Source organism: Centroberyx gerrardi, chromosome 7 (assembly GCF_048128805.1).
Source record: "Centroberyx gerrardi isolate f3 chromosome 7, fCenGer3.hap1.cur.20231027, whole genome shotgun sequence".
Classification (NCBI taxonomy): domain Eukaryota; kingdom Metazoa; phylum Chordata; class Actinopteri; order Beryciformes; family Berycidae; genus Centroberyx; species Centroberyx gerrardi.
This window is the reverse complement of record NC_136003.1, coordinates 10,398,158-10,411,639: the sequence shown is the minus strand read 5'-3', so window position 1 is coordinate 10,411,639 and position 13,482 is coordinate 10,398,158. Positions and strand designations below refer to the sequence as shown.

General features: G+C 42.1%; 1 protein-coding gene across 1 annotated transcript; it reads left to right on the top strand.

Moving 5' to 3' along the window:
- Positions 1–9,612: 9,612 nt before the first annotated feature.
- On the top strand, positions 9,613–11,791 carry LOC139913828 (GTPase IMAP family member 6-like). The gene is made up of 4 exons (XM_071901964.2): positions 9,613–9,820; positions 9,961–10,614; positions 11,644–11,684; positions 11,777–11,791. Exons 1-4 carry the CDS (start codon positions 9,622–9,624, stop codon positions 11,789–11,791), a joined length of 909 nt encoding a protein of 302 aa, XP_071758065.2. The 5' UTR covers positions 9,613–9,621.
- The last annotated feature ends 1,691 nt before the right edge of the window (positions 11,792–13,482 follow it).

Below are 13,482 nucleotides of genomic sequence, written 5' to 3'. Positions count from 1 at the left end.
AGTGAAGGATTTAACAGGGAATGAAACATGACACACCTGTATTAATGATGTAATATTTGTTGCAGAACAAGAACATTGAAGAACAATAAGATTAGATTTGTTTCTGGGGTTTTTTCCAGTGTGTGCCCACCTAACATGCTAAGCTCATCATCATGTTTAGCAACCAAATTCTATTCTCCACAGACATTAAAATGTTCAAGGTATCAAAGCTTCACAGCATTAAACTGACATTGCATAGGGAATTTGAGGTATTTTTCATATTAATCATTGTTATAAAACCTACACATTTTGTAAACAAATGATGCAAAATGATTTTTTATAGGAATAATGAAGGTGTTGTAAAAACTATGAACGCTGTAAGATTGATCACTGTGAGTGAGTTCCTCTGTCTGATATGTGATGACTGTGTCTACAACATGCTTGCAAAGCAGTTCAGCGTTTCCTCTGTATTCATTTAGCAGTGTTGCGCAACCACACAAAGGAAGTTACCACCACTGCTAGAGAAAATGTGAAATTAAAATTAGCATTGTAATTTAGTCTTACTGTCATCTTAAACTAAAAAGTATAGTCCAAATGCTTTAGAAGTAATGATTTTTATTATGATTTAAAACATTTTTAGCACTTCAATCTCAACTTGAAACTTCACTTAGACCCAAATAGTGACAGATATGGAACAAAACTAGAATTAACCCCCCCAAGCACCAAAACTGCATAATATTACAGAGGAAACACTGCAGTGTTTATGATTGTCTATTAAGCATTTACCAGTATTAGCCTCCATATTTCTAAAAATAGTGCTGTATAATAAAAGGATGACTTTGATAATCAGATATGTCTTTCATTCATTAAATCTCTTTCTGACTTTGTGCTCTCACTCAAGTGTGAAGGAAACACCCATACTGCCTGCAGGGGTGGACAAAATCATGGAAACACCTATATATGAATCTCTAATATCGATTAATAAAGCATAGGCCCACCCTTTGCCTTCAGAACTGCTTCAGTCCTCCTTGAATTGCTGTCATGCAAGTCCTAAACCGTGTGCAGTGGGATACTGGACTGTTTTTCAAGAAGGAAAGCCTCCAGTTCTTTGAGGGATGAAGGAGGCTTTGCGCTCCAAAACTTCCCATAAAGGGTCAAGGATGTTTAGATTTAGTGATTCGTACCATGGAAGATGTCAGACTTTATCATGGTGTTCATGAAACCACTGTTGAATTTGTTTATCAGTGTGTAGGGGGAATTATCACCTTGAAATATGGGAACATCATGAGGGAACAGTGTTTGCACTATCGGCTGCAGCTGGTCCTGCCTCATATTCATTGGCTGCTATACAACCATGCAGAGCAATCATGGACCAAATGACTCCCATAGCTCCCATAACTCCCATGGCTGCCTGTACCATTACAGATTCATCACCATGTTTAACATCATCAGGCTCGGTAGGTTGAAGGCATTTTTGACTTTTTTTTTTAAAAGTACACCCATTTGGACGACTCATCAGACTATATTACATTTGTTAAGTGTCTGTCTATCCCTGAGTGAACTTCGACAAGCGACCGCTCTTCCTCTTTGACAACAGCTTACAGCTTGTCTCTATTTGGCACATTATCATGATTTATGAGACTGTTCCTCTTGCCACATTTAATCATTTTGACTTTTTTTTTGACTGATGCCCCTGCAGTTTGAGCATTGGCTACTTGGCCTCTTTGGAAATCTGTTAGTCCAATGTTGCTTTGAAAACTCATACTGTATACTGTAAATCTGTAAATGTAAATCATAAGCTACTGCTAATTGTCATTCAACTTAAGATGACTTGCATGTTTAGCACTATTTCTAATTGTGTTATTTGAAATTCACAGTCCTTTTTCATTTGGTATTTCCATTATTTTGTCCACAACCTGTACAATGTCCTTAAGAAACTCAATATCAGCTCTTGCCTTTTGACCAACTGCACTGTGTTGTCAGTTACTACCGGGTTTCCTTGAGATCACGTGTTTTCGGGGAAATCATGAGTTTGAGCTATCATACTTTCAAGTTTTGCTTTTGGTTTGTGAAGGGAAGTGGGGGTGGGGTGATAAACGCTCTATATATAGGCTGGTGATAGGCAGGATTTGCAACACGAAGCATCGACAAGGACCGGACAACACTCTGCACAAAGCTGAGAAGACACAAAGCAAAAGTGAGTAGAAACAGCATTTCTGCAGATTGGCCAAATAACAATGCGTTGCTAAAGGGCTGAACAGTCAAGACCAAGAGTTTATAAATGTGTGTTTCTACTCCTCATGTAGGGACCCAACAGAATTAAAGTTGCTCTGCAAACCAATTTTGAATCCTTCACAAACCAACATCAAAACTGTAATTAATTTGCCACAAAACGTCAGCATGCATCGAAAGCTATCTCATTTGAGTTTTATAATTGTTTTGATTTGCTTGCTTATTATCTGTTTGAATAGCCTAAGAATTATCTAATAGCCTTAATCTAAATTGGAGTTAGGGTAAGATCGGTAAGATCATGACATGCCATGCTAAAGATATCTTCAAAATAATTATATTTTTGGCCGAAATGGTCTTACTTGGTAGGCTAAGCTGTTGTGCACTGAGGACTGTTAGAACAAGTGTTTCTACAGACATTCAGTAGAGGCGGTGCAAGATTTGTATATACTGTATATTATTTTTTTTAATTCAAATGTTTCTGCCCAGACATGACTTTCATGAATTTTTGACTTCATGATCAAAGTGACAAATAGCAACAACCCTAACCCTACTATTACTATAATAAATTATTAGAATTAATTATTACTATAATTAATGGGGTTAATGTAGTGGTAATCAAATGTATTTCTGCCGAGACGCAGCTTTGATCATGAAGGTGCGTGACAAATAGCAACATGTGGTCGCTATTTGTCGCTAATTTTACTTTTACTTAAGTAGCCTACTGTTGGGCCAGGCCATGTGGTCAAACAAAGGAAAGGCCTACATGTAAGATTAAAAGCCTAAAACACCGGCCTAACAAGGGAATCATAAACCTGAACTCTAGCCCACCCGCTGGGCTGGGACCTTAAACAAAGGAAAGCAGCGCCAAAATTCCAACAGGCCCTGAAGTTCACACCTAGGTGCGAACTGGCTGAAACCCAACCTCTGGTCTCTCATTGGACGAGACTCGGGAGAACCCCGGGATGTCCCCATGATGTCACCAAGAGTATAAATTCCAGAGATACCTTTCCTCATCGCCCCTTATTGCGACCCCGTTGCTAAACAAGGTGGTACCTGAAACGTTCGAACTGTTCTTTGTTTAGCCGAGGCACAGTCTTCACCTACCCAACCCTATATTAAGGATGCAATATTTAAGCCGACACAACCAAGCTCAGAACAAATGAGCCTACAGGGCCATAAGCGAATAGCAAAGAGCTCAACATCACTGAAGGCCACAACAAAGCGCACAGACAACTTTTTAGGGATACAGATCCATTCTATGACAACAACATTATGACAACAACCTTAATAGATAAGCATGGACACACTGACACTCGTCACCATCTATATCAATCGATCCAGCACAACAATATGGCCAATGCACGGAGCAGCACCACAAACGCAGGATGATAAAATATGCTTTCACTCACCAAAGCTGAGGGCTCACTTGAAGAGAAAGGCGGCACGGCGGTTCTTCCTCTGGGCAAACTTCTCGATGACTTTGGGGATGAAGTCATGTAGCTGCTGAATCAGCTGGCTTTCGATGGACAGCATGGCCAATGCGTTGAGTCGCGGCTGTCCCATGGTATTGCGAGTGAAAGTTTTTATCCTCTTCAAGGTGGAAAAGTTCCTCTCTGACTCAGATGTCGTCATAGGAGTTGTTACGATAATTTTCAGCAGAGGGACGGTCTCAGCAAAAGCCTCCTCTAAGTTGTTCTCGTGGATGGATGTTAACAGAGACAGGGCCGTCTTACCGGTATGAAGCTCAGTGTGGCGGTACAGAGTGGTGAGCTCAGACTTCAACTTTTCCTCGTTTCCTACAGGCCATAGTTTCACAGCACAGTCAAGCTCAGATGCAGGGAATGACAGGACAAATTGTGGGAAGAGCGAGCTGTCAACCAGCTTTGCAGCGATCAGGTGGTCACTCTGTGAAAACCTCTGTTCCACCTGAGAGATGACTGTGTTGCATGCCTCCTTCATCACCGGCGCTGTGTTGGTTACTCGTCGGCCTGGCTCGTCTGCTCCATCATGAGCGGTGGCGACCAATTCATCAGTTTGCTGCCGCATATTCTGGACATTCTCCTTGAAACGGGTGAGCGCACTGCTAATCCCAGGTGCATCGATGCTCCGTTTTTGCAGAGTGTTGTATAAAACATCCACTTCTGGCATAAGCAAGGAAAAGAATTCCAGCAGCTGCAGAAAGGCTCTGTCCCGGAGTTTCTTTGACAGGCCGTATGCCTCACTTATGGTGGCCTCATCCCATCCTGGTTGTGTGCGTATGTCCTCCATACACTGGAGCAGCGCAGCGCGGTTCTCCCAAACTGCACTGACAGTTCTACTTTTAAAGTTCCATCGCACAGCGGGTGGCCTTGGAATGCGTCTCTGTGTTGCCTCTGCAAGAGCCGCGACACGTTTTGGAGCGCCAGAGAAAAAGGTGGCAAAAGCAGTTAAATCTGCAAAAAACACCTTCAGGACGCTCATCCTTGCTGAACAAAGTTGCTGCAAGGTCAGGTTCAGCTGGTGGGCGTAGCAGTGAACAAACTGGGCATGTGGGTATGTCTCTTTCATTAGCTTCTGTACCCCACGGACATTCCCGCTCATTACAGCCGCACCATCATAAGTCTGAGCGATCAGCTTGTCTCCCAGCTTCAGTGGTTCCAGCACACCCTTGATGCTATTAGAGAGGCCGAGTCCAGTTTTATCTTTGACTTCAACAAACTCCAAAAACCTCTCTGTCACTGTATTGTCAGGCAACATGTATCGCCATGATGTCTCGTCCACTTGCTTGGCTATCTCTTCCCTGTACACTTCATACATACAGTCTAACAGTTCATTTTGTACAGTGCTGGATGTCCCCTTGAAGATGGGCTGAGCGTCATAGTGCCTCTGAAGCCTCGAATCGCCCTCACACATGGTCTCGAAAATGCATCTGAATATTCCCGGATTCAGAGAGTCCGCCGACTCGTCGTGGCCCCGCAGTGCTGTTTCACATTTTCCACACAGTTTAATACACGTTATGATCCGACTGAGCACGTATCTGTTTTCCTCCACCTGTTTGTTATGCTGCTCAATGGAGCGCCTGTATGCACTGTCAATTTGGGCAGCGACGTTTACCCTTCCAAGTAAGCCCAACTTCACAGCATTGTCCAGATGACTCCCGCTGCTCTCATGTTTTGCAATCCTCTCAGAAAGATGTTTCAAATCTTTGTAACCTGTCCTCGACCAAGTACCATCTCCACCAAATAGCAGACATGGAAAACAGAAGAATGCCTTCTTTTGTATGCTAACCGTTAGCCACTTTTTCTTCAAAAACCACTCCACGTTAAACCCGCGATTACTTTTACCAGCAGTTTGAGTGATGACAATATCCCGTGGCTGGTGGGCACCAAGGCGCTTTAATTCCAATATCTCCTCCAAATTAAGGGTTTCAAACCTGTGCTCGAGTATGAAATCCACTTCGTTCATTTTCTCAAGTTAGCTGGCGTTAGCTAAACTAAGAAAGTCTCCCCTCTTCTTGCCGACTAATGTTGGCGCCAGACAGACAGATAGCCAATCAACTCTGAAATATGAAATGACGCTGTAGTGGGGCTACGGGCTGTCAGCCCCACTTGTCATCAAATTTGTGTGATCTACATTGAATACACTAACATTCTGAGCATGTGTATTCATATTTTCCCACATACAATACACATTGCATTGTGAGACAGGGGCTAGCCCCACATTCACACCACCGTACTGCGGACACGAATCCCGATTTTAGTTCAAAATCCTAACACAAATGATATGCAATTTTGGAAGATGCTATATTCATAGATAATAAATTATAGCAGATAATAATCTTTGAGAATTAATAATAACATCATTTGTTTGCACAGTTCTTTCTGGTGACAACAGGTGGGGCTGTGCCCCACCTGCCCCTAATGACCAGTCGCCACTGGCCATAACACTGTTGGATCCAGAAGGATTAGACTAGTTGTTCGAGTATCCAACATTCTAATTCCTTACACGCACTGCCGTGTGTAGCAGATCTGCAGAAGTGGACTGGAAGAGAATACAGCTAAGGACACTCCTTCCCTCCAAGAAGACAACGTAAGGATACGTTTCTTCAACCAAGTCAACTCCTGGCTGACATCTTCGCTGCCTACGAGGAAAGCCAGCTGGCCGTTGTTCCGTGCATGGAGAGATAACGGTCCCGCAGATTCGCCTGGGAAAACCCCCTGGATCGATAAGACAGACTCAACCACACACCAATCACTCGAGAGTGATTCCCGAGTAAGAGGCTTTGGTTCTGGGCAGAGACTAGAATAGGTGTGTTAAATAAGCTTACTGATCAGAAGCTGTATTTGTGCGTATTGGGAAGCGCATCGGACCGCCGCATCCATATTATGCTGTATGAATAATACCTCAATCATTATGCTTGCTGCTTAATTTGATTGTGTTAATGTAAAGCTGATTTGTGTTCAATTGCATGCCGCTGAGCTTGCATCCATGTTAGTAGCCACCATATAAGAGCCAACATACTGCATTTTACCAGTTCAAAGACCAGTAACCCGGCGTACTATTTCCAAGTCGTACCCTGAGTTCCTGTGTGGTAAAAGGCTATTGTTGTGTCTCTAGACGGCGAGTAGAATCTCTAGGTTTACCCTGAGTGTTTCCCCCTTACTCTCTCTCTCTCTCTTACTAACCCCCCCCCCCCACACACACACACACACACATCTCATTACACATTCATTGCAACCTAAGAATTAGATGGTGTTGGTTTAGCTGCCTAAGGGGGCGATCACACCGAGAAGCGTCACTAGCAACGCTTCGCCACCAAAACCATTGTTTTCCTATGGTATGGCGCGCCTGGCGCGTGCTCTTCTCTTGCGACGCGCGACGCGTTTTTCTGGCGGTTTTTAGGCGCGCATAAAAGTTAAAATATTCTCAACTTTTCAGCGCAAGGCGCGGAGTCGCACCGGTCATCAATGTCACATTTGGGCCAGGCAGCCAATCAAATCAAGCAGAAGGCGGGCTTTCCTTCCTGTTTTGATGCAGTTTGATGTGGTGGGAACGGTGGGACAGAGGAAAACACAGATGAAAAGCTGATATTAGCGGTCTTTAACCCGGTCGCACACGCAACCCTGCTCCACAGGCGCACCAAGCTGTTTTGCCCGATGCAGTCTGCCGAGGCGTTTTTGACGCGGCTGCGCCTGTAGCGACGCTTCTCGTGTGATCGCCCCCTAACTCCAACTCCATCTTGGTTCCAAAGCCCCTTTTATTCAAACTGCGCAGTCACAGCCGCCATCTTGAACTCTCGCGAGACGTTCCACTCACGTGGTCACGTCCGCCATCTTGCCTTCTCTCTCTCTCTCTCTCTCTCTCGCTCTCTCTCTCTCTCTCTCTCTCTCTCTCTCTCTCTCTCTCTCTCTCTCTCTCTCTCTCTCTCTCTCTCACACACACACACACACGCACGCATCCATACGTGCCATATGCTGTTTGTGCCTTTATGCTTGCTAGTTAGACCATAGTTATAGTTGTATAATAAGTTGTTGATTAACTGCAGTGTTATTGATTATTGATTGATATTGCTAAAGTTAAATAAACTCCATTATACTTTTAAAGAGAAGTTGTCTGTGATTCCTTGTGCATATGTGTTGTAATAACGGCTGGTTGTGAGGGCCTGTGTACGAATTCACCCTTCACTGTTCACTCACTGTCATTTGGGGGTGAACAGCCATTTTGAGACTGTATTGAAGGTTCGGTTATTGGTCCCTGATTCCAGGGTGGTGCCCCGTTAATATTGACTCCCGTCAATAATTTTATGAATATTAATAATTTCACGATTATTAATTGCTAATAACCAAACCTGCCCCTATCAAAGCCCAACACTACATATTTACTCAAGTATTGTACTTCACTACATTTTAAATCACGTCCATAGGAGATTTTGTGGCTCTCCATAAGCAACAGAAACTGGACCAAACAAATGATAAATTGTGGAGCCATTCACAGTGAACGATCAGTTAGCAAAGAAAAGAGTAATCTAGCTGTATGTTTTTGCGCTTTATTTTGTAATTTCCAGTGTTTCTCAAAATAATCTAGTTTGAACTCTGTCCTCCCATCGTTTTAGAATTGCTTGGAAAAGATCACAGCTGTGTTCTCTTTTCTAAAAAGTAACTCAATAACTTTTACTCTGAGTAGATTTTAAATTAGCTCCTTTTTATTTTTACTGCAGTAGATTTTTACACCAGTACTTTTCTACTTCAGTAAAATATCAGCAAAGTAGCAGTACTTCTGCTTGAGTAGGGCATTCTAGTAGGCTACTCTTTCCACCACTGCCCAGGATATTCACTCCTCTGTACCAGCTGATTTCACTGATGAAGGCACCTTCCAACAGAGAGGAGGAACTGATCAGTGAAATCAGCTGCTGTAGTGTTTTACTGAAGTGAAAACCTGTAGCCTGTACTCTTGGGTCACAAAGCTGATTATTAATAAATGACAGTTGTCTCAAGTCTAGGACATCTCTCCAACTCTCTCAGATTCCCAGGGTGATACGAGTACCCATGAATAATGAGTGCTTACTGACTTGTTTGTCTTGTGCCTGAAATTAGGACCAGAATTGCATCACTGAATGTTCAGTTAATGATCACAAAATGTATGTCCTGAAATCTTGATAACGGCTGTCCCTGGACTGACCCACACACTGCTCAGTCAACCTTGTGCAGTTTGGCTTGACTTAGATTTATACAATCTGATTTTCAGAATTATAATAGAAGCTGAAAACAAGGGCAAATCCTTCCAATTAACCCAAACCTTGACTTATCATTATATTCCAAAGAAATGATTCACAAATCTGTGCCTTTGTGATTTTATTAACAAAATCAATATGCAATTTCTCTCACAATGCATGTTTTTTTTTTTTTTTTGCAAACAGCTTACAGTAAATGGGCTACAGGCATGCTTCAGAATTTAAATAAATAAATAGCATGTCAAAAGGACAAACATGTAAGCATGGCAATATATTAAGGATGTATGTATGTATGTATGCATATATATAAAATAAGTTCACCCCTTCTGTGTGGTTGTAAATATTTATCCAGTGACATTGAGTTTTTATGATCCTAAAATCATGATTTCTAAAATGATGATATTAGCCTATCAGCAAAGTGCAACTCCCCTCCCCCCTAATACATAAAGGGTCAGTATGTTGTAATATGAAGAAGCCCTTACAAGGATAAGAGGGTTATCACTTTGCAAAGAATGGGCTTTGCTTCACAAAAATATTACAGTACATTTAATGTCAACATCAGACTTTGAGTTGGTCAATATTTAGACTGTAAGCTGAGAGTTTTACTGTGATCCAGTAAATGTAGCCTAGGTAGTAGAATATCAGTCTTAGTGTCTGATTAGCTTTGTTCTGTGACTTTGTAGGCATGAAAAGCAGATGAGATGGAGGTGGAGATGGAAACAGAGTCCATGAAGCCCCTGGCTTCTGGAGACCCAGACCCGTCAACAGGAGAGGGTGACCAAGTCAAAGAGGGTCCTGATGAAAGCAGTAGTGACATCACTGATCGATCCACAGAGGAGGGTGATACTCCGATGGACATCAGTCCAGCATCTCAGAGGATTTCACCAATTATCAAACAACGTGAGATTTTATACTATCTTCTTGATTCCCTTCAATTGTTTTTTTTTAATTGCATTTCTCCAATATTTGTAGAACTTCTATGAAATCATTTCTGCAGTTTTCCATAGTTACATGTTGTTTTTCCTGTCATTGTGTTTCAGTGATGCCTGAGCTAACAGTTGTGTTGATTGGTGACACAAACTGTGTGGAGACTGGATCAAAAAACCTCTTACTTGCCCAAGATGAGCAAGCAGCTGCAGTAGATGAATTCAAACAGTTTTCATCCAAACTGTATGATTTGTGCGGTCGGCACATCTCTGTTATCAACATGCTCGGCCTTCAACATGCTGAACAACTGGAACAGGAGTCGTTGAGTCACATTGATCAGATTGTACATGAGCAGGGAATCCAGGCCTTTCTCTTACTATTACCAAATGGTCAGCATGTCAGCCACTACACTTCAGGACTGCAGTGGTTAGAGAAAATATTTGGGAAAGGATCACTTGCTTTTGTAATGACTGTTGTGACTCAAGAGTCAGATGAAAAATGTGAAAGTGCATTGGCAGACCTGACAGCCAGTAGTGATATTGATGAAAAAAGGTTCCACACATGTACAAAAAGTATGAGGGATGAAACAGAGATAATAGCTTTGTTGGAAAAAATAGATGTCATGGTCTCTGAAAATGAGCCCCACTGCTACAGTGGACCAATGTGTGTTGAAGAGAAAGAGCAGAAACAGAACCTGAAGCTGGACCACGAACCCCAAGAAGAAGAAAGGACCAGCGGCTCAGTGTTTCAGCAAACTACGAAAAGCGGTGAGATTTTAATGTTGGTGTTCTAGTGGGACATTGATAAAACCTGTACTGCTGCAGAACGGATTTTTGTGGACAGACTTAAATTTTCCTAATAAGTCACTTTTTCATATTCTACAAGGATTTTGAGACATTTAAAGGGAAATATTCTGTTCTAATTGTTTAAGTAATTCTTATGATCTAGAGTTATGACTTCCCCAAAGCCAGATTCTAGAAAACTAAGACATGAACTTGTAAGGTCACCAAGGTCAGAAGTGAGTGATTTTATAGACCTGCAGAATGTTTTTATATGTTTTTACAAACCGATGAGCATTAGTATAATAGTGTAAACTGTTCTGAATCATAAAATGTGCCCTTATCTCCAGGAAGTTGTCCTTTACTGTATCAGTCACTTTAGCCATTTTAACAATTCTTTACCAAGCAGCTCCAAATTTTACATCTGTATTTTCAGAGGTGCAATTCTCTGGTTCATGTTGACAAAATGTATACATTTTAATATCTTCCGAGTTACAAGTCTTAGTTCTCTGGTCAATTTTCACAAAACAGCAACAAATCAAATGTTAATGCTAAATGAATGGGTTTCACATGGGATAAGATAAGATAAGATAGCACTTAATTAATCCCCTTGGGGGAAATTCAGGATATCATGACATGCTCAAATTTTTTAAGCAACATAATCTTCATTTAGTGTAAAACAGATTTAATCTTGTTATTTAGTGTTGAACAATATTCATGGAGCTTCTGACCCAGAAAAATGAAACATGCTGCAGTTTGCCCTGTGAGTCCTACTCATTTAGTATTGGAGGTGGCTGGATTTTACTGATGTGTGTGAAGTGATTTCTAGAGAGCCAACACATGCATTTCAGTTTCACCTGCTCTTTAGACAGCAGTCAAGCCAAATAACCATTTGAATACAACATGGAAAATAAGCGAGTATCCTTTAATAGCACAACATCTAAGATGGTTAGCTAACCAAATGTCCTGAATCTCTTTCATCCTGTGCAATCTGTTCTTTCTTCCAACACCCTGCAGCAGGTGAAACGGAGGAGAGTACAGCTGAAACCAAGATTGAGGTACGATCTTTTGACATTCATCAGTCATCATCATACAACTATTTTTTGTTGTTTTTTATAACATTATCCCATATCTTTTTCCCGCGGCGCAGCCGAGGGCATCATGAGCCAAATTCAGGTCAGGCAGTCACTCAGTCAGTCAGAATCAGTCAGTCAGTCAAGTAACGCTTATTGAGATGATGCGCTTTGTCAGATGGCCTCTAGAGGGCGTCTTTGACTGTGAGATGCAGTGTTTCCCATACACAGGCACAAAATCAAAAGCTGGTCTGTATAGAAATGGATCTAAATCTATCTCTAATGTGCCTGATGTTGCATCACGTCATGTCTGTCATGTGGAGATGTACAGACAGCAGACCAGCAGCATTGAACTCAATCCACAGAGTCTCCCGGTGTGAAAACAAAAGTGGAACTTAACATTCCACAGTCAGTAACGGGGATTTGCAGACAGTAACTCGTCTTCGCTGCCCTACAAGCGTTAACGGTAGGTGACATCATGAAGTAATGTTAGTGGAATTAGGTAATCGCAGTGCTTCAGTGCATAGAATTGAACACACGCTGTGGGTCTGTACAGGATCTGTGCTGTAGAATGTGAAGTTCCTTTAACTCCAATATTTTGCATACAAGTACAAATTTACGGTGGTACTTATATTCAATTTTCCAGGATGATGGTGAATGCAACATTTCAACCACAGATACCCAGACACCCCGTTTTTCTCCTCCAGCTACAGAAGGAAGTCTCTGTTAGCATCTTCACAATGGTTCCAACTCAAAAGTGCAGTTGACTGCATTCCCACCATTTTCTAAAGACCAAATTCCAAAACAAAATATCCAGTGCTGCCACACATGTAACAACTAATGTCTGGCCAAAATTATTCAAAATATTTACAGAAAACCCAACTAAAATCAAAAGTGCATAGGTTTCAGTAAAAATAAAAACCCATTTACAGTCATTTTGGTTAGATGGCACTCCTGTTGTATTTCTTGCATTGTACAGAGAGTCAGTATTCAAAGGTGGTAATACAAAAAGTTAAAACATTTGCTGGCAGATTAATCATAAGTAGAAATCATAATGAGGATCTTGTGGCAGACTCAGTAATGAAGGATCTCATGACAAACTCAATAAAGAGCTGTCTTTGTTTTGTTTAGTCAAGATCTAAATAGGTTTTGACCCCATGAACCTGCTGGTTTGATACTGAATCAGTGAACTATGGAGCGTTTATACTGAAGAGTTTACTTTGTTCTCTTTTATGTGATGCTCACAGCCGGATTAACCATATGGGCAACTGGGAGAGTGCCCAGGGGCACCAAGACTCCCGGGGCACCAAGCAACCAATGTTTTTTTTTTTTTTTTTTTTTTCATAATTAAAAAAATTAAATAAATTGAATTGCAATAATACAGTAGGCCTACATAAGTTTGGGACAACAGTGACCAAAAAATCACTCACGTTAACTTCTTGTCCCACAATGTGTCTCGATGTTTTGTCCTCTCTTCCGCGCCCACGGGCCGCATTGATCCTCCCGAGCCAAGCCCCGATCGTCTTGGTACCCATCGGTGCCAAAAACGGCGTTCGCTGGGCACCCGGTGACGCATCGGTGTCGGGACCCCCACCGAAATCTCGGCCGGATCACCGGGAACAAATCGGCGCCCAGCTATTGGCACTGGCCAGCACCGTGCCCCCGGGAAACTCCGGGAAGCGTCGGCCGACGCACCGAAACCACTATACTCTGTATGTTTCTCTCTCCGCCGACAGAACAGAGGGCTGTCAGGTGGGCTGAGCTCACGCATATGCATGGAAAT

What these genes read in the sequence shown, in the direction of transcription:
- LOC139913828 (XM_071901964.2), top strand. Translation starts at nt 9,622, where the DNA reads ATGGAGGTGGAGATGGAAACAGAGTCCATGAAGCCCCTGGCTTCTGGA. An exon ending in TTCACCAATTATCAAACAAC is followed by an intron (nt 9,821 to 9,960) that starts GTGAGATTTTAT and finishes ATTGTGTTTCAG; the next exon opens with TGATGCCTGAGCTAACAGTT. An exon ending in TCAGCAAACTACGAAAAGCG is followed by an intron (nt 10,615 to 11,643) that starts GTGAGATTTTAA and finishes AACACCCTGCAG; the next exon opens with CAGGTGAAACGGAGGAGAGT.